Source organism: Fundulus heteroclitus, chromosome 22 (genome assembly GCF_011125445.2).
Source record: "Fundulus heteroclitus isolate FHET01 chromosome 22, MU-UCD_Fhet_4.1, whole genome shotgun sequence".
Lineage (NCBI taxonomy): Eukaryota > Metazoa > Chordata > Actinopteri > Cyprinodontiformes > Fundulidae > Fundulus > Fundulus heteroclitus.
Genome location: NC_046382.1, coordinates 9,400,422 through 9,425,174, shown reverse-complemented (window position 1 = coordinate 9,425,174; position 24,753 = coordinate 9,400,422). Strand labels below are relative to the sequence as shown.

Below are 24,753 nucleotides of genomic sequence, written 5' to 3'. Positions count from 1 at the left end.
CCTCACATATAGATATTTTGTGTACTTCTTCTTCATGCTTGCAAAAAACTGTATGCTTTTAGCTTGCAGGGTTTGTTCTTTAGTAATTACTGTGTTGTTGTTTCAACCTCTGGATGCATGTTACTGAAGTCATTGACCATATCTCCTCCTAAACTTCTCATTGGCCCCATTGGCCCCATGTCCATGGGAGCCCATTTAGCAATCCATCCGTGTCTGTCTCACATTGCTCATGTTTATTAAAAGGTCAGAGAGTGAGGCTCAAACGTGTCCAAATGAAGCCCCTGCGCCGTGATGGATCTGTGTAAGTTAAAAGAATCGGGAACCCGACAGAGATGATTGAGGGCTTTAAAAAGTGAACATCCGTGAAGGAGAACTGGGGAAGGAAAAACGATTGCATAGGTAGAAATAAAAACTGATTGGATGGCGAAGAAACATCCAGTCAGCAAATCAAGCACTTTATGCAAATTCCTGCAAGCATTTTTCTTTTTTTTATTCGTTTCTTCGCACATCTATCATCCCCGTCAGACCTCAAACATCAAGCAAGTAAAAAAAAAAAGGCATAGTTGCTGTGAGACAGTGAGGAGCTAAATTCAACATTTTGCATAGAACATGGGCGCACGTGATTGACCAAAATTGATGAGGAGGCAAATGGAGCAGACCCTGCTGAGAACTGGGACTTGGCGAAGCTCCACTAACACACAGAGTTTATATTTACTGTGCACAGACCCAAATGAAGCCCTCCAGGCCATCACTCAGATCAATTAAGCTATTGTTCAGTTATTTGATTAGGGCAACGCGGGTTATATTTAGCACTTGAGGTGAACTCTCGATATTTCTGCCAAAAATGTAAAATTGGGAGATTAATTATTCACTTCGTGGACAAATGGCCAGAGATCCCGGTGTGGCAAAAATAAAACAAAGCCTTGCACAGAGCAGAAATCCACTAATGGCTTATTTATTGCACCTTGTTGAAATAAATATTGCTTCCACCAAGGTGCAATAAAGGAGCCATTAGAGGATTCCTGCCGTGTGCTTTCTGAAAGCTTTTTCTTTGTTTTTTTCTTTTTTTTCTACAGTGTATCTGTTGTGGCTCAGACGCTGCTGCCTTGATTTGAGTGGACCTTGTGTCTCGTTTCAGCTAATGTGACTCACCATATTCCACAGGGTGAACCAAAAAAAAAGGCTGTGGCTCATATGTCTGGTGGTGGTGATGGACTGGTGAAAGCAAAAATCCACAAACCTCATGGACACACCGCACAAACTGTTGTGCCTAAAAACCTATCGGGAGCTGGTGATGGTGATGACATGCGTGTTGGGAATGCGATCGCGTCGGGATTCAGCTAACTCCAGGGTGAAGCTACACCAGGCACAGCCAGACCCCCCCGTGCCGATAGTCTGGAGCAGGTTCAGGAGTTTGAATGCAATCCACCCTGAAACACACGGAAGGGCCACTTATACCCCGTTTACACTACACTTTTTTAACCGAGCCGAGACCAGTCCGACCTCAGTAACCGAGATAACTCTTGAGTGTAAACGGTAAGCAGACTGAAATGAACCGAGCTAGACATAACCGGACCGCGCTAAATGCAGACCAGTTCCAGATGTAGTCTCAGCCTGTTTTTTTTTCCTGTCCCGGTTATCTGATAACGAAGAGCGCATAAGCAGACCGCGTCATCCCCTTACAGTCAGCTGACTGTCCGCGGGTTTTCCGGCGTGTCTGGCTGCACGTCCCGATTCACACTCCATTCAGACAAATTTCAGACATTCATAAAAATACTAACTTCCTTACCGTGCCACACGGTTTCCAGAGATGATTCTGCTTAGCAGTGTGATGAACCTCAGTGTCTGTTGTTGTTTCCTGCGTCTGTAAATCCTTATTAGACGTTTGTTTGTCTTATCCACGTCCCAAAAGCCGACTCTGTCTAACCATAACATCCTGAATGTTACGGGCGCCGCCATTTTGATTTGCTCGGTCCCGCCTTCAATCCCAGAGAGCGGTAGTACCGCAGATCGCCTCTAGGAGGCGAGGAGCAACCTAGGAACCGGGAAAGTGTGGTGTGTAAACGGTCGTCTCGGCTTGGTTAACTGATCCAAGCTCAGACTGGTCTCGGCTCGGATCGGTTTAACAAGGGTAGAGTAAACGGGGCTTTACTGACCTGATTGTTGCCCTCATCAAGAAGCAGAACTGGGAATGCTGTCGCTGTCTCCCGTTGTGGGAGTGGCGTGTTCAGGGAAAGCTTTTTGCATGCAGGACAAAAACTGATTTATCTAAATGAATTGTAGTCTCATCTAACCAGAGCAGCTTCCCCCACACGTTTGCTCTGTCTCCTACATGGCTTGAGGCAAACTACAAACGGGACTATTTTTGGCTTTCCTTTAAAAAAAATTTTGTCAGAGCTTTTCCATGAAGGCCGTATTTGTGGAATACAAAACTAACTTCCTGCAGCTCCTCCAGAGTTACTATAGACCTCTTGACTCCTTTACTTACTAATATTCTCCTCGCCTTTTTGACCAGTTCAGGTGTGCAGTCCAGTTCATGTCCTGGTACGTTTTGCAAATGACCAAATGACCTTGTTTATTTAATCCATCATACCTTTTTTTGATGATGGATTGAATCAGAATGAGCTTTATTAGCCAGGCTTCTGCACACAATCAAGGAATTTGTCTGCAGTTCCCCTTTTTGCTCTCACCAAAACACTTTTTGAATGCTAGATAAAAGTAATTTTATATACAGTGTTTTTACAAATGAGAGATCTGTGATATATTCAAAAGTAGACATATATATATATTTTTATAATCTAATGCAGCGTTAAACTTCTCCACAACTTTGTTTTCACCAACAACATCAGAGGCTTCCTTAGAAAAGCTGAGATAAAAATTACAACTAGGATGACAATGCTGACTAAAGGTCACCAGCTACTCTGTTTTTTTATTCGGGGTTGGCAAAGTAAATCAGTCTGAAAAGATCTGCACACCAAACGTTTGAGATTTTCAGTGGCAGAAAATGTTAAAGCCACACGTCCTTTCCCTTCCACTTCACCATTAGGGACTACTTTGTGTTGGTCTGTCCTATCAGTGTGGGGATGTAACATGGGTGACTGTGGCTCTAGTGTACAGTGCATTGAGTGGTCAGTATGACTAGAAAAATAAGTTCAGTCCATTTAAACATGGAATTCAACCAACTTTTTACCAAAACTCCAAGTTTTTAAAAAAGAAAAAAGAAAACTCTTTGAAGGGGACGGAGCTTGGTTCCTGGTTCTGTGTTGTGATTGGTTGGGAGGATGTAATGTAATATTAACATACAAGGCTAAAATGCAAAAGGAAGGAAAACTGTTTTTCAACTTGTTTTTGTCTATCATCAATATACATCTATCGATTGATATATAATATTATTTAATTATCCTCCAGCAGATAAGAATCTTTGCAAAGCACAGTATGAGCCACTCAGAGGAATGCCCTGCTGTATCCAGTAGTTCAGGGCTGAGGTGGAATATGAGGTGGAAAAATTTTATATTGCACAAAGGTATGGTACCACTGGAGTGTATTGGTACCACAGTCCATTTAAATATTTAATCTTCAAGAATTGTGTTAGTTTATAAAGCGAAACAAAAACATTTTTTTTTTAATTTTAATATGCAGTTTACATTTATGAATGCTTAATGTGAAAGTGGAGGGAGATCCCATTTGCACTTGAAAAACAATTAGGGGAAAGAAAGCAGGACTGATGTAAATTTATTGAGGTCAGCCTTGGTTTCATTTCACTCTGGGGAGGTTTGCTTGGAGCAAAAAAAAAAAAAAAAAAAAACAAGCTTTACTCTCGTTATAAAGTCCGACCATTAAAAACCCAGAACATCGGGGCGCTGGAGCTTGCTCCACCTGCTTAATCTTGTAGCGATGCAGCTTTAAAGTGTGTTTGTGTTTGTGAGAGCTGAAAGAGCTGAGGTTTTTCGCCACGGGAGGGAAAGAAAGACAGAGACCAAGAGGGAGCGAGCGGGAGGAGGTGGAGAGTTTGAGGCCTGGGTCAAGTCCTCAAAGCGGAGGACTGTTCTAGTTAAAGATCTTTAAATAGGGTTATTCACGAGAATGCTGCGCCCTCATCCGTCTCTGGTCTTGTTGAGGCACCGTGAAATAAACAGGGGGCCGAGCATCATGGGAAAATAGGCTGACACGGGGACAGAAGGCATCGCTGATGGAGCAACTTCAATACGATCGACTTTATTCATCGCTGAATTACTGTCCTGACAAACAAGGGCGAGAATCCTGAGAAAAAAAAACAAACCATCACACATGTAGCAGAATCAAAGTCAAAGCTGTGGGACAATGAATGTGCCGGGCCGGGCCGCGCGCTTATGTTTAGCGGACTCATTTAACTTCCGTCTGAATCCTTCCTGATTCCCCCAGTGCAGCTGATTACCTCCAATTCAGCCGACTATCCGGGGGGGAAAGGCGGATTCATTGCGGAACAATGAGCTGAGACTACGGGTCTTCGGATGGGGGAATGTCAGCTAAATGATCTCCAGTGGACGCGGGCTTAAATGGAAGCTAAACGCGACGCGGAGCACTCCTCTATCTGATGCTCATTACCCGCCTCTCCATTCCCCCCGGAGACCTGGCTCAGCTTCACACTGAGCACTTTCCTGCCAGGAGGAGGGTGATTACAACATTTTGCTCGACAAAAAAGATCCCCCCCCACCCCCACCCCACCTACCCTTCGCCTCTCTCGCCGTTTTCTGTTTTCTCCCTCATCCCTCTCTTCTCTCAGTGGTCAACCCTGCTGTGCTTTTTTTTTTCTTTTTTTTTTTCTTCCCCTCCTCTCTCCCGCATCTTCTCAGGCACTGCAGGCGATTCCCCCTCGCCGGCTGATTCGCCTCTTTGTCCTGCACGTGATTGCAACACTTAGAGACAAGCACGCCATCAATGGTACGGGGAGACTTTTTTTTTTTTTTTTTTTTTTTATTCGCTGTCAGACAATAGGGAAAAAAGGCGAATTATGAATCATGCATCAGTGTGTAAATAAGGGGACAACAGCAGCAGCAACAACAACAACACAAAAGAGATACAGAAATCGGAAGCGGTTTTGAGAGTAAATGGCAGGAGAGGCCCAGGAGCAGCAAGCAGATGGGGGGTAATGGGCGATGTACGCGCAGGGTATCATCCATCCAGGGAGGAGCCGAGGCCTACGCGTTTCTCTGCCAGGGCTCGATGTACTCAAGGCCCAGATGGTCAAAGATGTCCTTTTCAGTCGTCGCTGTCAGGAACTCCTTCTAGAGAAAGGACAAGCAAACGAGGCGTCACCGGCTGCTTCAGAGATGTGCAGCGCTTCCCAAACGTGTCCTGCAAAAAGCGTTCGCCGTCACGGCAAAAGGCTTTAAAGCGTGTCGTTCGGATTTTGCCCGACAGGCCAAAACAAAGCAGTGCATATAGTTGTAAAGCAAAAGGAAAATGATGCATTGTCTTCAGTTTTTTTCTTTTTTAAAAACAAAAAGCTGAACAGTGTGGTGGGGTCCATTTGATGTTAGCCCCCCGCCCCTCACAACATTAAAATCCGGTGAAAGCAAATGGTTCTGTTTGCTGATCATATAATTAGGAGATGGGTGACCAAAAAAAATCCCCACAAATCTCAATAAAGTGCATTAAAAGTTGAGGTTATCACAAAATGTCACAATGTAACATGAATAAATTCAGACCATGAATCCTTTTTTTCTTTTTTTCTTTATGGTGCCCTGTCTGGCGATGTGGCAGAGTAAGGATTGTTGTCTTAATGCCAAAAAGAGACCTAGCAGCAAAAGGGAAACAAAAAGTAAGTAACATTTTCTTGAATGAGTGTATTTGTCCTTGATTTAAGAGGGTACATCAGATTATCTGCCACTGGAATGAGTATTTTTACCCTTAAAATAAGATATTTGGATTTGTTGCATTTGAAATAAAATGAAGATGTATTGTTCCTGTTTTAAGTGCAAAAATCTTATTCCATTGGCAGATATGTTTATTTACCTGCTCGAATCAAGGACAAATACACTCATTTCAAGAAAGTTTTAGCTACTTTTTGTTCCCTTTTTGCAGTGCCACAGATTTTACTTTCACAAGCGGAGCCTTACAGCATTTGCCACAGTTCTCCGCTTGATTCATACATGCAAGAAGCTTTATTGTAGTTAATGCAGGGAATATTTCATGTTAAATGGACACTGAAACAAGAAGGCAAAAGATTAAAAAAAAGCCAAAAAGGTGAAAAATAGAGGAAAGTAAAGGGAGAGAACGACTATGACTATGAACTCTTTTAAAAAAGCTCCATGGGTTTCATCAACTAGGTTAAAAAGAAACTTTTTTCAACCAAATACTTTATTTTTGTAGGATTTTTCTCCCATCTTATTTCAAACTGCTAGTCTCACATCAGCACCGTTTTGGACCCTGGCTGCACAAACGCTCAGACACGCCAGGACTGCGTGGATTTAGAGTCCCGCTCTCCTCCGACACATAAACACTCTAACCTTGCTCTAAGTGATTGCTCTCTTCAGCAGATGAGTATTTTCCCTGACAAATCACGGCGGGGCCATTAAGTGTCGGCCGTCTACCAGCACAATGCGATGGCTTATGTCTCTATAGGAGCGGTGACGAGGCATGACTCACCTTGGGAGTGAGGCAGCCTGAAGAGGGGGGGGAGGAAGCTGCCTGTGATTGTGACACGTACTGCCTTCAAGTGCTAAACTGGACCTGACACCGGAGCTTGTCAGCTCCCACCGCCAGCCAGAGGGAGAGTTAACTGAGGGAAACTAGCGGGCGGGCAAGAGAAGGAAAACCACCACGAGGCACGTCTCCCTTCATAGCGCTTTGTTATTTTTAATGCAAATGACAGGTTGGTCGTGCTGCGGGGAGGCCGGACTGCTCGCTGCAGGAAGCTCTGCTCATATCAGACCCCTTTAAATCTTTTTTTTCCACAAGGAGTTTGCTTGAAATTGAATAGTTTATTATATCTGGAAAATGCACTGCAGGGATTTTGTCATTATAAAAAAAACAAAGTTCAAGAAATGCCCTGACGCTACATAGAACCTTAAAAAAAAAAGGATGAATAAGTGTCATTCAGTCAGTGACTTCTAACGTTGTGGTTTTATTTAGTGTTGCGCCGATGCCATTTTTTGACCCCGATACTGATACCATCTGTTTGAAATTGATGTGTGTGTGTGTATACGAAGAACTGCATACTACTTAGGGTAGTATAACTTTTTATTGCCTACCTGGAATGGGTGACAATAGTTGAATAAACTTTTGGCTCTCAAAAACCAAAATAGTGCAACATTCATGAAATTATAACATGTATAATAGTAGTGCAACAGTAAGACAGTAAAATTACATTAATAATTGAATAATCTCTTTTAAACCCTGAGTTTTGGCTCTCAAATGCCAAAATAGTGCAACGTTCATGAACTTATATAACATGTATAATACGAGTCGGGAGAGAGAAGGCTGCGTTCAAGTGACATACAAACATCAAAATGGTATCAGTGCCCTATTTGTTGATACTCGCCGATACCGATACCACTATTTTAGTGCTGGATAAGGGCCCCGTCCGCTACTGCTATCGATATCGATGCAACACTAAAATTGTATTTTCCCATAAGAAATGTGCACCAAACCTCACTCTTCCCGTCTAGATTTTGCATTTTGCCAAGAAAAATGTGTGCGCACTCATCTGAGGAAGCCCTGACAATGTCGCACAGTCCAAGGTGTGACAGTTGTTCACACAGCATTCTGGCTTCTTTTCCACATAGTTTCCTGACCTTGCACAGAGCTGTTTTTGCATATAGTCCAGTGTGTGGTTAAAGAAAAGTGGGGAGAAAAAGAAAAACGAGACCTTGCACGTGTGGCATGAAAGATGCCACAGCTGAAAAAAAAAACACATTATATGTCAGACTGTCCAGGCTCACTCTGAAACATTGAGTAAGCCGCTGAGGACATTTGTGTTTGGTTGGTCATTCTTTTGTTGGAACAATGACTAATGGAAATCAATCATACTGTTGGAAAGCCTGTTTATTAACCCTGAAGTGATGACCATACACATTACAAACTGAAACAGAGCTTTCATACTGTTGAGCACAGTTTGTGAGTGGATGTCCAAATGGAAATACCCAGGAATTAAATGGATGAGTCTCAGTCTTCCGAGTCACACATTAGTTGTTATGAAACAAAAATGTCCCTTTTTGTTCCGAATTAAGTCTTGTCGTTCTTTTCAGGCAAGGACAATTGTCTTTGCTTGATTTTATGCATCTTCGGGAGGCTTAGATGCTCTTAAAGTCTCCGAGGTTTGTGATTCATCCAAAACCTTAAAGGTTTTCCTCTTCGTTATATGTTGTAGTCTATCCCTGTAATCATCTACTTCGTCGGTGCTAAGATTAAGCTACTGGCATTTCTTTGTTTATAAATCTGATCCAAATGACAGTGCTAAGGGCTCATATTCCAGTTGTAAATAAAAGGGTTCAAATTAGGGCCGATTAGGCTTTTTGAGATTTGTAGGGCCTACATAAAGAATCTCAGTTTTGTCCTCGTTCAACCTTAGACAGTTCCTGGATAACCAACATTTGACTTAAGGGTGGCATTCAGAAAAAAATGTTTTAATGGGTTAAGGTCAGCAAAATCAGATATAAACATCTGTGTGTTATCAGTGTAAGAATAAAGATAAGAAATACCTTTATTTTTCCACAATGGGCAAATTCAGGCATGACAGTGGCGTACTGAGTTATACTTTAGATCAGTACTGAATAACAAGCTAACCTATAGTTAAGTTCTAAAGCAACACAGACAGAATGAACTTTTCAGATAGAAAAAAAAATAGAATAAAGCTTTGCACAAATACTAATACAACAGCATATTCAGATAAAAATGCTGTATTCATGTTAAACAGAGAGAATACAGCAACGGATTTCCACCATGATGTGAGCATCAGTTCTCTGGTTTCAAAGAGGTGGGTTTGTGCCTTTGAATGTCCATCACCAGCTCTTTTCTTTTCCCTGCATTCAATCTGAGATGATTCTGTTGGAACCAGTTTACAAAGCTCTGGATCCATCATCTGTACTCTGAGCCGTCCTCATCTGTGATGAGACCGACATGGCAGAACTGGTTTAGGTGGCAACCTGGGGGGGGCGTTGATGGAGAATTTTGCAGTGAGGTGGGTAAACAGAAATGGTGCCGGCACAGTTCGTTACGATGCTCCCGTGCTGCAGATCAAGTCGTCAGAAACACCTCCCAGGGTCCTAACATTCTGCAGTCAACCAATGAGGTAACCCAGTATCCACTGGGAAGGTGGTTGGTCCACCCCTGACCACTCCAGCTTGTCCTTCAGGTGTTGTTGTTGGACGATGTTGAAAGGGACGTAAGAATCAAAGGACATGATCCTCACGGTGCTCCCAGATTTCTCCAGGTGGACCAGAACGCGGTGCAGCAGGTAGATGATGGTATCACCCACCCTAATCCCAGCCTGGTAGGTAAACTGCAGTGGATCCAATGAAGACGTCACCAGGGGCGAAGAAGGTTGAAGATCAGCCTCTCCAGGGTCTTCATCAGGTGTGATGTTAGTGCTACCAGCTTGTAGCTGTTGAGATCCTTGGTACCACACAGGAGGTCCTCCACGGCTGTGGTACTCTCTCCTGCTTCAAACTGATATCAAAGATGTGCCACACAGCTGATCCACGAAGAACCTCAGGAGCCTAGAACTGATGCCATCCAGACCTGAAGCCTTCCTCAACTAGGTCTGTTCCTCACACAAAGTGTTGAGAACGACAGGATGGGCAAAGGGGGTTGATTCACGGATTTATCTGAACCGAAAGGGGTGAGTGGTCTCTGGCAACCGAGATGTGCAGTTCTGGGTAGAAGAACAGCCAGATCTTCTGCCTAGTCTCCTACCCCGGTTTGATTAATGCTCGATCTGTGAGTTTTAGTGGGCGGGCCTCTCTTGGCAGGTTTGCTGAGGTACCATGTGCTTTCCATTTAAGCATGTGAATATTCTTTGTCTAACCTCGCCCAGACTTGCACTCCTCAACAACTTTGTCCCTGACTTGTTTGAAAAGCTACTTGGTCTTTCTGATGTGATGCCTGTAAGTGGTGTTGCAGCCTCTGGGGCCTTTTTAGGAAAGGTATGTTCATCCTGATGGACTCCATTTACATACACATGCCGATTTTCTGTTTTCAACCTTTTTTATTCTCATTTCCCTTCACCAGCTTAGACTACTGTGTGCATATCCATCACACAGAGTAACCGCATGTACAACATGGATAAAAACCCAAGGGTGTTCAATACCTTCTCAAGGCACTGGAGTTTTAAATAAAATCATGAATATTTTTCTCTGAAAATTAAATGGTGTAAAATTAGTTTAGCAACTGTTCAAGTAAAGAATAAAAAGCTGCAGAAACAGGAATCTCTCTGTGTAAGGGAGAGGATAGTGTTGGCTAAAACCATTCTGTGGTCCATTACCCTTCTCACCGCTGCCTGCATTTGGTTTATTGCTGTCGTAGACTTTGAGTCTATTTCTGGCTCCTGCCACTGAAAAGAGAGCAAATGCCTACATTAACACAGTTTACTACGTGATAAGCTGTACCGCATTAAATTTACATGTGATTTAAAAGTAGAGGAAACAGTGGAAGAAGAATGAAAGAAAACAGGAAAAATCAAGCATTACAGACAAGGTTATGAAGAAACGATGAGAATAGAGATTCTGACCGTTACTTTGCAAAGGCTTATTGTACAAAAGAGAATTAAGAAAGGAGGGAAAAACAGGAGCACAGATAAGATTCAAAACATTACCAACTAGCCATTGTCCTTGGTTCACCGTGCAGTCCCATGCCCTCAATTTTCACCACCCTTACATGCCCTCAGGTTAGATGCTACTTTATTTTATTTACCACAGCACAGCACAGACTCCGTGGGAGATGACTCCACAAACCTTCGGTACCTCTAAAATTCTCCCCTTTGGGCAAACACAGGAGGCCAACCTTTAAACCGCAGAATGGCTACTTTTATTTCAGAAGGAGCTGAGAGTTGAGAAAACAGAGACACGGTTAATTAGAAAGAGGGGTTATCTGTCTAAGACACTCATGTTGTCTGTGACTGGCAAAGCATCAGCGCCGCATGCCAGGGAGACGGCAGCGTGTGTTCCTGCGAGCCTGTGTCCTTGAATTAATAAGGCACTAATCAGCTGCACGTTCCTCCGTCCGCCGCATAATGACATCCCTCATGGACGTGAACACATATCAGTTCCTGCAAAAACATCTGCTGTGTTTCTGCTGCCCGTCATCCTGTCCCCGCCACCCGGCGAAGCGCTTGATGGAAGGAGCTGATGGACATGGCTGGCTGCCCGGCTCTGGGCCGGATCAACTGACACACGAAGCTGGGAGCGGGAGACGGAGCGACGGAGGGGCAAACTGGGATCGCTGCTTAATGCTAACCCTGCCAGGAAGCTAATGGGGAGGCATGGAGCAAGAAGAAACACCGTTTTTGTAGCAGAAAAAAAACGAACATACAGTGCTTTCACTGCAAAAATGTGACTAAAAATAAGTACAATTTTCTTGAAATTAGTGTATTTGTCCTTGATTTGAGCAGCAAGTTTAAATGATCTGCCAATGGAATGAGATTTTTGCACTTATAATAGGAGCAACTCATCTAAATCATCTTATTTTAAGTGCGGTTTATCTAATAATCTTATTTTATGTGTAAAAATACTCATTCCATTGGCATATCGTCTTATTTATCTGCTCAAATTAAGGACAAATATGCTAATTTAAAGACATTTTTACTTATTTTCAAATCAGTTTTTGCAGTGTTCAAACTGAATTTAAAGTAGGACTGAAACTGACTTCATTGGTACATCAGTCAAATTTAGTGGAATTAACATCATTCCTGTGATTAGGTTAAAGGTTAAAGAATTTTGCAATGCCCTTCTAGTCACCTAGCCCATCCACAATGATGGTAAGCCACAAATGTCTTTGCTTAAAAGACATTTGTGTCTTTTAATTATAGAATGTCTAATTCAAGCATACTGATGGCCAGTCAAGTGAAAGGAAAAACTGTGGTAGATTGTTTTATTAAGTTCAAAGTACGTTCTCCCATCAACCAGGGGGGGGAAAAAACACTTGATGCTTCCCTCTGCAGACAATCTTTATGAAAATGTTGATTTAATTTTCACACACACACACATCTCGGAGAAAGCGGCCACTTTTTCAGTCCTTCTCGTAGCTGGTGCTTATGGTCTAGGCTGCTGCGCTCCACTTGATTCAGACATTATTCTTGCTGTGCATTCAGAGAAAGTACCCTGCATACCTTGGTAGTAGCGATTGAGTATTTGAGCCACTTTCTATCATCCTGAGCAAATCTCCTCTGACCTCAAGGCAAAGTCAAGTGTAAAACACTGTGATTATCATGGACATTACAGATTGACTTCAAGACACATTTTACTATTTGCTGGGTCATTCTTGTCCTAAGGTTAGACTCATAATGGTCAAAAACAGAAGTCAAGTAGAACGTCATTGCTGTGTGTTAATTAAGGCGATGCTTGAGAGCGAATTCAGTCAAGCAGCTCCAGCTGTGCCGGTGCTTCACACACACTCAAATATACCTTTCCAATCTGGGCGGTCTATTTAAGCTGGAAAAAATCCACCTCACTTCACATATCATGGCTGTGGTCCCTGTCTGGCTTACATCTTTTCAGCCCATTCACCAGCCCAGCATCCACCTGCACCAGTGTCTCAGTGAGACCCCATCATTAGTCCTTGGCATGTTTAGAATAAAATACTCTCATCGGTCCGTGGTAAACTGAGCAACATGTTAATGGTGTAGGAGCAAAACCCCATTAAAATAATTTATTTTTGAACAATTTAAAACATTATATGTGTATATAAATAAACATATTTTCCAGAAGCCTAATATTCCTGTTTAAAGTTGTTTAATCTTATGTAATATTCCAATTCCAAGACATTATATGTAAGTTGTGATCAATAAAATGACAAGAAATAAAAGCTTAAATATATTTCAGGGTATGTGCAATGAATATATATATATATATATATATATATATATATATATATATATATATATATATATATATATATATATATATACTGTATGTGTGTGTGTGTGTGTGTGTGTGTGTGCTAACACTTTCTTGAAGGTCAGAAGTTTACATAACGTTTTGTCAATATTTGTTAATATTAAACATTAAACTGTATGACCTGGGTCATACAGTTTAATATTGTCAGAAGTTTCCATCAGGATATGACATCATCATCTAGGTATTCCAAAATTTGTTAAAGGCATAGTGATTTTAGTGTACGTAAACGTCTGAATATGAATTAAGTAATAAATTATTGTCAACATAATCCTTCTCTCATTATTCTGGCATTCAGCAAATAGAAATTATTTTTGGTAACTCTAACAGACCTCAAATATGAAAATTTATTTTTTGTGTGATAGTGAGAGAAAAAAGCTTATGTGTATTTTATATAGTGTATGTAAACTTCTGGTTTCAACTGTAAATGTGTCAGTCAACTGAACTAATTGGGTTTACAGGCAATATGAAAGCTATGAGTCACTGTATTACAACATTGTGCATCTCCTGAATAAAAAAGAGCTTTAGAACTGGTTTCTGTCCATATTTAATTTACACTTTTGGCAGATTACTTGCATCCCCACATGTCATAATGTTTGCACTCTGCACAGACCTTACATAAGACCAGAAAACTCCAAAGTGAATACTCCGGAGAATCTCTGTGATACTAAATAAAAAGGAAGTCAGCGAAGGGAGCTGAGCTTAAGGTCAGACAAATAAATATGCAAGCACAACTCAAATCTATGCAAACAGCCTCTTGCAAGATTTCTTGCAGGGAAATGTATCTGCAGTGGTCATCTCTTTTCCTCGCCTTTGATCGACCACTGCAGGCATCACAAGCAATCGTTAAGAGCCAAAAATTAAGACATGAGAGATGACGGATCCATAAAGCTTTTATAAGCTAAACGATTTAACTTGTCTTTTCATAGCTCTATTGGTATAAGGAGCAGTATTACCTATGGGAATTTAGTACCTTGCATTTAAAGAGAGTATGGTAAAAATTCACTGTCATGGTTTGTTGGCTTTGAGAACGACTCAAGTGCAGACAAGTGGTAAAGACATGACTGTTAATAAAGGAATCAAAACAACTTACAACAGGCATGAGGAGCACCAATGGAGAACAGAGCAGGGACAAAAAAAAAAAGAAAACATAAGGGAGAACAACGAAAGAAACCAGGAAGCTTATATACAGAGGGAAGGTGAAAGGTATGGGGGAAGCAGGTGAGGGTAATCAGGTGGAGATGAACAACGATTGACACTAGGGCTGGACGATAATTCAATAACAATATATATCGATCGATAGACGTGTGGCGCGATAGGAAAAAAAAAGGGTCGATAAAAGTTCGATATATAAACAGTTTTCCTTCCTTCCTTTCAGCCTATCATATTAGTTGATGCTACAGTCACTACTTCCTCTCAACCAATCAAAAACAAAGCAGGTATAGCAGCTAAACTGGGCTCCCTTCGTTGTGATAAAATCACAAAGCTTCCAAGTGGTGTAAGAACATCACGCATGCAGTAACGTGCTTCATAGTGATGGATATGTCTGCTGTTGTCTGTAGCTGAAAAACCTGGCTTAAAAGAATTACTCGCCACTCTTGATCCGCGATATAAAGTTTCGGGACGCAAGTTTTTCTCTAACAGCGCTCCCTAAATTGTGCAACTAGTGCAGGGAATCAGTGCAAAACGCAGTCTTCCCACGCCACAACCTCGGACCTCAGCCCTGCATCAGCCTCTCAATTGACTAGAAATAGAATGGACCCTGAGGAGTAACTAGTGTACTATTCTCACCTAAATAGGCTATTCTATTAATTTATTTGTTATATTTATTTTGGTCACTTTTCTGGTCACTTTAGTTTATTCTTTGTCAGTATTTAATAACATAACTCAGGTCTCTTAAGTTATTTTTCTTTAAAAAAAATTCTGTTATGGTTAAAAAAGTTGGTTAAATAAAGATTTAATTGGAATTCTGTGTTTGTGTTCTTTATTACAATTAAATCATTTAGCAATATCATAGAATGTCCAGGCAGAGCTGCACATAAAATTTGGTTTTAAATATTTTCAATAATTAATGATATCGATCAATATGCATTTTTTTTTATCGATAAGCTTTTTTTTTATATTGTCCAGCCCTAATTGACAATAATGAAGACAGAGAAGCTGAGGGAAGGACAGGAGAGAGAGCTGAACAGATGTACAAGAATTAACTAAGAAACTGATCTCCTAATGAATGAATTAAAATGGCAGGAGCTGGAGAACATAAACGGGGAAGAAAAAAATAGACATAAAGAAACCCTGAAACTCAAACTCTCAAAGGACTGTGACATTCACAACCAAAGCAGAAGGATGCTTTGTTTTATTTTTACAGGCATTTCATGTCATTAAGTCAACAAATGTACTGGCTTAATATCATTTCAGCTACCTTCCTTCTTTTTTTATGGTTAAAAATAGATTGCCAGGTGATTAGGAAACATTTTTTTTTTTGATTGCCTCCAAGTTAATCTGTTTTTATTGCAGTGTGCAGGAAAGGGCTGATGGGGGCAGAAAAAGCAGGAAGTCAATTATGCTCCTGTGGGCTCCCCCTGCAACAATCTGCGGTGTACGCCCACGTCTCTCCTCAGCTGCATTTTGGTAGCCCCTCAGCTCACAGGACAGCCTGAGACATCAAAGAGGGGACAGACACCTCACTAATCACACCAGCAATTAGTGCAAGCGCCATAAAGCACCACTGTCTATAAAAGAGCTATTGAGTTTATTGTTATCATCATTACCCATTCTTCTCTAGCCTCCTAATCAGCTTGTGCACGGGGCAGAGAGGAAGACAGGTAGAAAATGATTTTCTAATCAGAAACCATGGGATCTTCACTTGACATCTGCGGTGTAATGGTGCTCTGCTCCCATGGAGGAGTAAACATTTGCAAATCAAAGTTATTTAGCTGATTAGGCTGCCCAAAGGCAATGAGCAGATGTGTAAAGCGCCAGGGAGAGGTGTAATAAAAGCGTAATGTTTCTTCTGTGCCTTCCTAATGTCACCGAAGCATTAGTTTAAGACTTCAAAGTTCCTACTTCCATTTGCATGCATCGTCGTTGATAAAAGGAGCTCGAAGTAAGCAATGACAATTTATTGCACATTGTTGCAGCATTTTACTCCTTGCTAAAACCTTTTCATCCTGACTGTGAAGACTAAGAAAATATGTTTGGTTGACAGATTAAAGCTGCAGTGGGTAACCTTTGTATAAATGTTTTGTTTACATATTTGTTAAACCTTTTTATTATATCCTGAGAGTAAAATATGAGACAGATAATCTGCAAAATGAAAAGAAGCCCCTCTGACAGTGGTCCTACTGCCATTTGCAGAAATACACCGCTCCCGGTCAGAACCAACCAATCAGAGCCAGGAGGAATTTCTAGCTCTGACTGGTTGTTAGCAGTATCTGTCACTCTTGTGTACTGACTGCTCAATGGACACAGACAACCCGACAATAAACAAGAAAACTGATCTTAAACACAACTGGGATGAAAGGAAACCACATAAAACACAGATGGGAATAATTAATGGAAACAGAACAGGTGCAAATCTTAACAAAGACAGATCACCAATCAAAAAATACTCTCAAGTGTCCTTCTGAGCTGGGCCTAAACAGCTTTCCTGAGCCACAGTGTGACATGGGAGCTCCAAAACCACTGTCACATGCTTTCTTAGTACTATAGTATGCACCTTATCTTTCATCCCTGCTTTATTTTTATTTAAAGTTTCTGGGTGTGTCTTGCACTTATTTCTTGGTAAAAGGGAGTTGCTCCTTTTCAGTTTCACCACATGCTTGGTCAGTGTGAGGGATCCTGGCAAAAATTAATTACTTGATGACAGACAACTTTTACCAATTTTTATAATAATCTGAATCTGACTAGATTGTATAATAAGCAGGGTTAATTGAAATGTATTCAATTGAATATGAATCTGTGTGAATGACTTGATCTGGTATATTGATATATTTCTGTACATAAATTAGATACATTCTGTCTTGTAAACTCCATTGGCACTTGTTGTAAGTTGGTGCTTTATAAATACATTGAACTGAAATTAACTCAAGTAATTAAAAGTCAATATACTTTCATGGATCAAAGGTAAAAAGTTAAGTGCATTTTGGGAAACCTTTAGTCCAGGCAAGGCTATAAAGCCCATGTATTGCTTGTGTAGCGGGGCGATATTTATTCTGGGCTATGAACTGACTGTATCTGTAACTAATAACTATGTTTTACCTATTTTAGATCATTCATTGATTTTATTTGACACTTTAATCTATTCACTTCAGGCTTCTGAGAGGGGAAAATGCCCCTCAGATTTTCTCTCCACATTGTTCCAAAGGCACTGCTCAAAATTTATTAAACCACAACCGTTTCTGGTTTGGTCACAAACAGTTGAAGCAGTACAAGATAGATTCTTCTGTGTTAGTAAACAAACAAATACCACATGCAAGGTTACATCCGGTCTGTGTGCAAGTTGGGATGACTTTGGTTGCCGACCTCCGAATAAGGGAGCAGCTGAAGGGACTCACTCACACTCATGTGGGTAAGTGCTATTCAGTCCAGACACAGCATCTACATAGTGTAACACGAGATTAAGTTACTTTATTACCAGGTCATTGCTGCAAGATTGAAGTAACACTAAATCCTGTAGCAGTGGTACATAGGCTATGTGTTGGAAGTGTTTGTTTCCTCTGCTTTCTTGTCTGGATGGGAGATAACTGCCACTAGTAGGTGCAGCTGGATTCAGAGATGTTATTATAAAATCACTTAAAGACAAAAACACAGCCGTTTCTTATTAATGTGTGTGCATGCCGCTTGTGTACTCATGTAAATAATCTACTGTATAGAAGCGAAAAGCAGAGAGAAATGTGGACAATTTACCAAAATAAAGCGATTGATTGATTGATTGATTGATTGATTGATTGATTGATTGATTGATTGATTGATTGATTGATTGATTGATTGATTGATTGATTGATTGATTGATTGATTGATCGATCGATCGATCGATCGATCGATCGATCGATCGATCGATCGATCGATCGATCGATCGATTGATTGAGAAACAATGGTGCAAAGTTAAACCCAAAATAAGACATACCCCTGTCACATTTAGGTTAAAAGTAATATTTAAATCTTACCAGCACGCTGATGGCATAAGCTGATGGCAGGTAGGCCAAAGATCATTCATTTAAATTCCAGAGGAAACATGCAAAAAGCTAGTCCCCAATTATAAAAATGTTCTCATTATTGGGATTCCACTGCTTATTGAGAATCGAATACTTAATGTATGACATACCGTTTTTATGTCATGTTAAAAAATAAAATCTAAATTGACCCTCTTACATTGTCCTTGACCTTTTGACCCGTCTCATTCCTATCAGAAACAAACTTCTGAATTGAATGAAAAAAATTGTTTTAGTCCAAATCTGCCCGGGCTATAAATAACTTTGAGCTTAACTGTAGTTGTTTCATTGAAGCCAGCTCTAAGCCGCGCTTGGCCGACGGCTCTGCTGTACGGTAAGCCTCTCAAACAGGCTGCGGTCTGTGCAGCCAAACTTTGTACCTTTGCTCCCTTCTCAGCATCCATTATCTTATACGTCCCCAAATATCATGATCCTCGGCAATGACACTAGTTAAAAACAGAAAATGTGCATTGTCTTGCACAGAGACAAAGTAAACTTTAATTTCCTTTCATTCAAAGGAAATAAATTCCTTTCATTCATTCAATCAGTCATTTCCCGGGGCTGGAGAAGCTGCTTTCTGATGTTGGATTTTATCCAAACTACTTGGGCTTGTTACTAACTCATAACGATCTTAGATGTGTGCGCTGCACGCTAACAGTCGATCAAAGTTAGGAATTTAGATTGTCATAATTCAAGCCAACTTGAGCTGTCTTTGAACGGTTTAAGAGGATGATTAATGCACTTTAAATGAATATAAAAAGGTTGCAAACGTATTAAGATTTTTATTCTAAAGAGAGTCTTTAAGGTTTTTGCCAAAATGTCTTTTATACCGGACAAGATTGTCTGCCAATGCAATGTGAATTTAACTCAGATTGGCAGCGCCCGTTACTGTCTCTTCTCTTCCTCTCATACGGACCCTTACAAAACAATCTTCTAATGATAACAATAAATTAACTTTCTCTGCTCCACTGAAGCTTATAAATAATTAATTGGTTTGTTGAAGAGGGGCTAACTTTGCACAACCAATTAGCTTTCTCTTTCAGACAGTGCGAGTGGATTCTGCACCGTCAGCATTCTTCTCATTCGGCCTAATTATAACAGCCCAGCGGCAAAATGCAAGCTTTGTTTGTGAATTATCCCCTCACCTTTTTATGCATGTGAGCCCGGACCTTCAGACTCACTTCAAAGAATGACACAACAAAGCCAGTCTTTGGAACGATTTTCAGCTGTATTTACATATTTTCCTCTCTGAAATGTTTGTTGCAACATTTTTTTGGGAGCATCAAGACCTCCGGGGAATAATCCAGTGAATTTCTGTATAATAAGTTCTCCTTTGGATGTTTTTTTCCTCATTCTGGGTTAAAATGCTCAAGTTCAAAAAGGTTGAAAGTCTCCCCAGGAATGTTTCTTGTGTTCAGACTCACTGAGGTTACACCAGTAATTTGAAGGGGGAAAAAAAAGTGTTTGATCTAATTTATTTGTTGCTTTTGTTTTGTTTTAGTTTGTGCATTATCAATTTTTTTTTTCTTTCAGAAACTTTGGTCTTCTCGTGTTTCAGTCAGCTATGGAGAGGGACTCCTTCTGCAGCAAAGAGCATTTAAAAGGTATTTCATTTTACAATAAGACACTGTTGCAACCAATAAACTGGGTGAGCATAAAAAGGGAGGAAAAGACGTTTATTGTTTAGTACCCTATAAACATTATCCTCTTTGCGGATTTGTTAAATTTGCTTACAAAGTGTAAATTATTTGGGATAGCTCAACTTTATGGAGGGAGGGAGGGAAGGAGAGAGAGAGAGAGAAAGAGAGAGAGAGAGAGAGAGAGAGAGACCATGGACTCCCTTTATTGGTCCAATGTTTAATTTACAATAAAAACTCATAAGTAAATTAGATACATACACTCATACACAACATCCCTACAGCCCAAAAACCCAAAAGAGAAAAGAAAAGCATTAATTTTATTTCTCCTGCCGAGCCAAATGCTCATCTTTGCCTCATTAAACAAAAAAAAAAAAAATAATCACAGAAATATTTCTCCGTTGTGCTGCCTAGTATCTGGGACCAAAAATACGGGACAACTTATAGTTTAGGGAAGGTGGGCTGTGGTTGGGTCTGCAAATGTTACAATTATACCTAAGATACAAAGCAAAAGGAAAAATAAAAACTCGTGAGCATGGACTAGTCACATTAAAGTCACAGAAGTGCCTTGCACATATTCTGACCTAAATCCGATAGACAGTCCATGGAAAGGTCAGGTTTCAAATTACCAAGTGGGAGCCAAGGAACCTAAAAGAGTTTCTGTACAGAGCAGTGGGACAAATTCCCTCCAGAGATATGCACAAACTTGATGACCCACTACAAAAATAAATAAAAAAATCTTACAGCTATGCTTGGAAACAAAGGTTCTCGCATCACATTCTTAGATGTGCAAGGTTACTGATCCCTTTGTCATCAACTTGAAAAGGTATACAGGGAGCTGTGACATCAGCACAGGGATAAAAGCTATTCACTTGAGAACGTTCTCCTTCTATTTCAGTTTCTACATTTTACTTAGAAACTCCTGATTACCTTCTTGCTTGGATGAAACAAATCTGACTTGTGGCGTGGCAGAGCGGATTGGTGGCCCCAATTAGTGGGATGGGGGACTTGATGGTGTATTCAAGCGTTTCAGGGATCCAACGTCTTGGCCTTCTTTGGAAGTTTTACAGATTCAAGAGAAGCAGTGTGGCTTTTGGCTGCGGCTGTGCACCAGGGGATCCCCATAATGTTGGTGAAGTGGTTCATGGAGTTTGGCTGAAAGGTCCACATGGGTTTAATAGAACTGCAGAAAGCTCTCAACCTTGTACCCCAGGGGACTTTGTAAAGGGTGCTATGTGAGTACAGGACACCAGACAACTGTCCAAAGACTGTTTAGACTCAACAGGGGTGCCGTGGTCACCAACCCTGGTTGTGGTGTTAATGGACAGGATCACAAGGCGTAACAATAGGCGGTTTGAACTGGATGTTTGATTGTCTTTGCTTTTCCAACCATGAGCATTTACAACTCTTTGGCCATGTTTCTCAACCGTACAAAGGTGCGTTGTTTCCTTCATGTTGAGGGGGGGAGGGGGGGCATCACTCTCCAGGTCAAATGGAGGCGTATAAGTATCTCCGTGTCTCGTTCACAAATGATCATAAGATGGAGAATGAGCTCGATAGACAGTCTGTCACGCTGAAGAAAGACCCGAGTCAAACAATTACCATCTTGTCTTACCGGTTTATATTCTAACCCTTATGTATGTCCATGTGATCAAAATTAAAAAGAAAATCCCAGATACCTGCAGCTGAAATGAGCTTCCTCTGTAGGAAAGGCTCGGCTTTGAAGATAGGACTAAGGCTTTAATCGTCTTGGGGAAGTATAGCGTGGAGCCACTGCTCCTGCACTTCAAAAAGAGTCGGCTAACATGGTTCTTTGAATCTGATCAGTGCTGCTCCTGGGCACAATTCCTTTGGAGGGTTCCCGACACTTCCCACGGGAGGTTGCACCCAAAGAGGACCCAAGACACGATCAAGGCACTTTAAACCCTTCTCTCCTGGGGAATGCCTTAGCATCCCCCAGAACCAGCTGAACAAGGGTGCCTAGGGAGAGTAATCCCTGGGCTTCCCTCCAAGACCCGTTACAAATACAGAAAACATCACATGGATGGCTGGACAGACGGAACAAAGCCCTCATTTTTCCTTCCAGGGATACTGAGTCCGAAACTCTTATTAAATTGTTTTAATATGAGTAAAAGGACTTGAATGTGCGGAACATGGAGCGGATTTGGTGAAATTGATCAAGAGTTTTGCAGGAAAGATGTAATATAAGAGTTTTCTCTCCCTAGCTCTGTCCATGGTCAAACTTGCACCAATGTTGCACAAAAACAGATCCTTTTTGGGTTCTCTTCCATTCCAATGAAGGTTGTTTAAGAGTAAACAGGAGGGGGGGGGGGGTATTTATCTGCCCACTACAACCTAAAAACAACCATTCAAATAATTACCTTAATCTTCCAGACATCACCATGTCAGACTCCTTGTAAACTGCAACTCCTTAATTAAATGAATAATTTAGGCATCACCTAATTTTCATGTTATCCTTGTAGTTTTCTTGTGCTCCGGAAGTAATTTTCTATCTTAATCTTCAGCTTGTCAAAAAGCTGATTTAAGCCCATCATTGACTGTATGTTGGCATGAGGTTTAATGAGCCAGAGGGGGAAATTCATTAATCTATGTGGGGGTTCTCTAAATGTGTGCGGAGCTAAATGTGCACGCTCATCTAAATCTGAAACAAGACACAAAATACTGCTGCTGAGCAAATAGCGTGTCTGCGTGATGACACGTTTGGCCTTACTTAAATAGGATTAATGCACAGAGCACGCACAACAGTAAACTTTCAGAATTGAAATAAGTTATGAATGCATTTACGAGAATGCTCATCCATACTTGTGTTTCTGTATATAGCTTACAGCCAGACGCTTTGCATTCTGAAAGACTTGCGCTGTTTGCATCATGCAGATTTTCCATCAAAGATGGAAACACTCTGGTGAAAGACAGAAAAAATGCTTCACATGCAGAGGTTAATAAAGAAAAATTAAATGCACTAGCTTTGTAACAAAGATCTGCAAGTACATCTAAATAGGGTGAGGTGCGCTGAGAAATCCTTGCCCTCATTGGCCAGGCGAAGGTGGTCTCCCCCAAGAGACACCAAAGACCCTTTATCATACAATTATCAATAATTAAAATAATTATTTTATTACAGTAATATAATTACAAGACAATAGAGTATGTTATGAAAGACTACTTATCGTGTGATGCATTTTTCTGTCGTATTTGAGGTGTCTCGAGCTTGTAGCGTTGTTTTTGCAAGGTGTGAGACCCTGAGATTTGTTAATTGTTGTGATGTCTCTTCTCTATGTGTTAAACCACAAAAGAAACATGATCAAGATGCACAAACCGTCATAGGTGCTCATAATAGTTTATCTCTGTCATGCAGCCAGTCTCATGTCTGACACTTTCTGCGCTGGCTGGCTGTTTTCCTGCTCTGCTCCTCTCATTTACACGATCTGCAAGTCTGACCATAGCTCCAATCACCAGAGACTCATCACACCTGGGATTCTGTCTATAAGTACCTGCCTGTATGAATGTATCCCCAGTGCTTGTGGGCACCACTTGCCTATCCTGTGTTCCTGTGTGGATCCAGTACTTGCTCGGCCCTCGGTGGGTTCTCATCAGCTCAGTACTTTGGTCATGACCTGGACTGTTTCTGGATTTCTAAATGCCTGCAATCAACCAGTTCAGCCATCACCAGCCTGTTAAACCACCATCCGGTATGTTTTGTCTGTCACCATCTCACCTCTCACAATAAACCTTTGTAAGCACAACACATGCGCTCTGGTTGAATTATTGGCTTCTCTAAATGGTGCAGTATAACAATGTCGGCCAGTATATATGCCTCACCCCTGATGGCTTCCCTCAATGTCTAAATGGCATCAGGGTATTTAGACATTAAGGGTCCTGTGTGGGGTGTAAAGCTGCCTTCCACCCCACAGAGAGTGTGCACCCCCTGCTCTGCCAGGGGGGTGCGCAGCTGTGCACTCCCCGGGCACCCCCCTTTTCAGCCTCCAAGTTTGAAATGCACTTGAGAACAACATGCAACATCCTGACATTTGAGCAGGCTCGGGGTCTTTCTCACACCCCTAAGAGTATAGGATGTGTGTGGGAAGTGTGAGTGTGTGTACAGTGTCCCCCCCCCCCTCCCCCCCCGTTTTTTGTGGGTAAGAGTGTTCGCGTGTGGGGGCACTAGGGTGGGAACGCATGTGACTGTGTATCTAGTTTTCTGTTTGTCTTTTTGTCAGGTTGGGTTTTGGACGGCCCTCTCTCCTGGGACATCTCAGGTCTCCACCCACCCCTCCCTCCCCTCCCCCCACCCATGTCCTGCTCCCCTCCATTGGCTGCCGCATCAACCCCCTGGTGCGATGGTGGTCCTTGGGGTCCGGGGTTGGGTGCTCGGGTGTGTGCTGATTCACTTCTGGCCCCGCCGAGGGGGGGTGGGGGGGGTCGCCCTGGGCCTTGGGTCTCTGGGCCAATGGCTGGATCTGCTCCGGTGTAGGTAGCTACCAGCGGAGCCAGCGGGTTCGTTGCCGCAGGTCCCGGGAGCTTCAGCGTTGTGGCTGTTGAGATTTTTTCTGGGGCTCCTCTCTGCTCTTCCCAGGGTTGGGGGAGGGAGCTTTCCCTGTGTTTGTCCCTTTTGGGCATCTTTGCTGTTGGGGTCCTATTCGGCATCTGGGCTTCTGGTTTCCCCGGTGTCTGCCTTGGTGCTCTGGGGGGCGGGTATTTGGCTCCTCGCAACCATTATTGAGCATTTTTCTCATGGATAAACCTTACGTACACAAGTGCACTCTCACAAACACCTACAGTTGCTTGGATCTAGGTGCT

At 41.7% G+C, this 24,753-nt stretch overlaps 1 protein-coding gene across 1 annotated transcript in view; it reads right to left on the bottom strand.

Annotated features, from left to right (window-relative positions):
• Positions 1-4,980: 4,980 nt before the first annotated feature.
• The window catches only part of dntt (deoxynucleotidyltransferase, terminal), a 134,570-nt gene continuing 114,797 nt past the window's right edge, over positions 4,981-24,753 (bottom strand). The window contains exon 11 of the mRNA XM_012862358.3: positions 4,981-5,264. Coding sequence (XP_012717812.2) covers positions 5,178-5,264 — 87 coding nt within the window. The 3' untranslated portion in view covers positions 4,981-5,177. The remainder of the gene's footprint in view (positions 5,265-24,753) is intronic.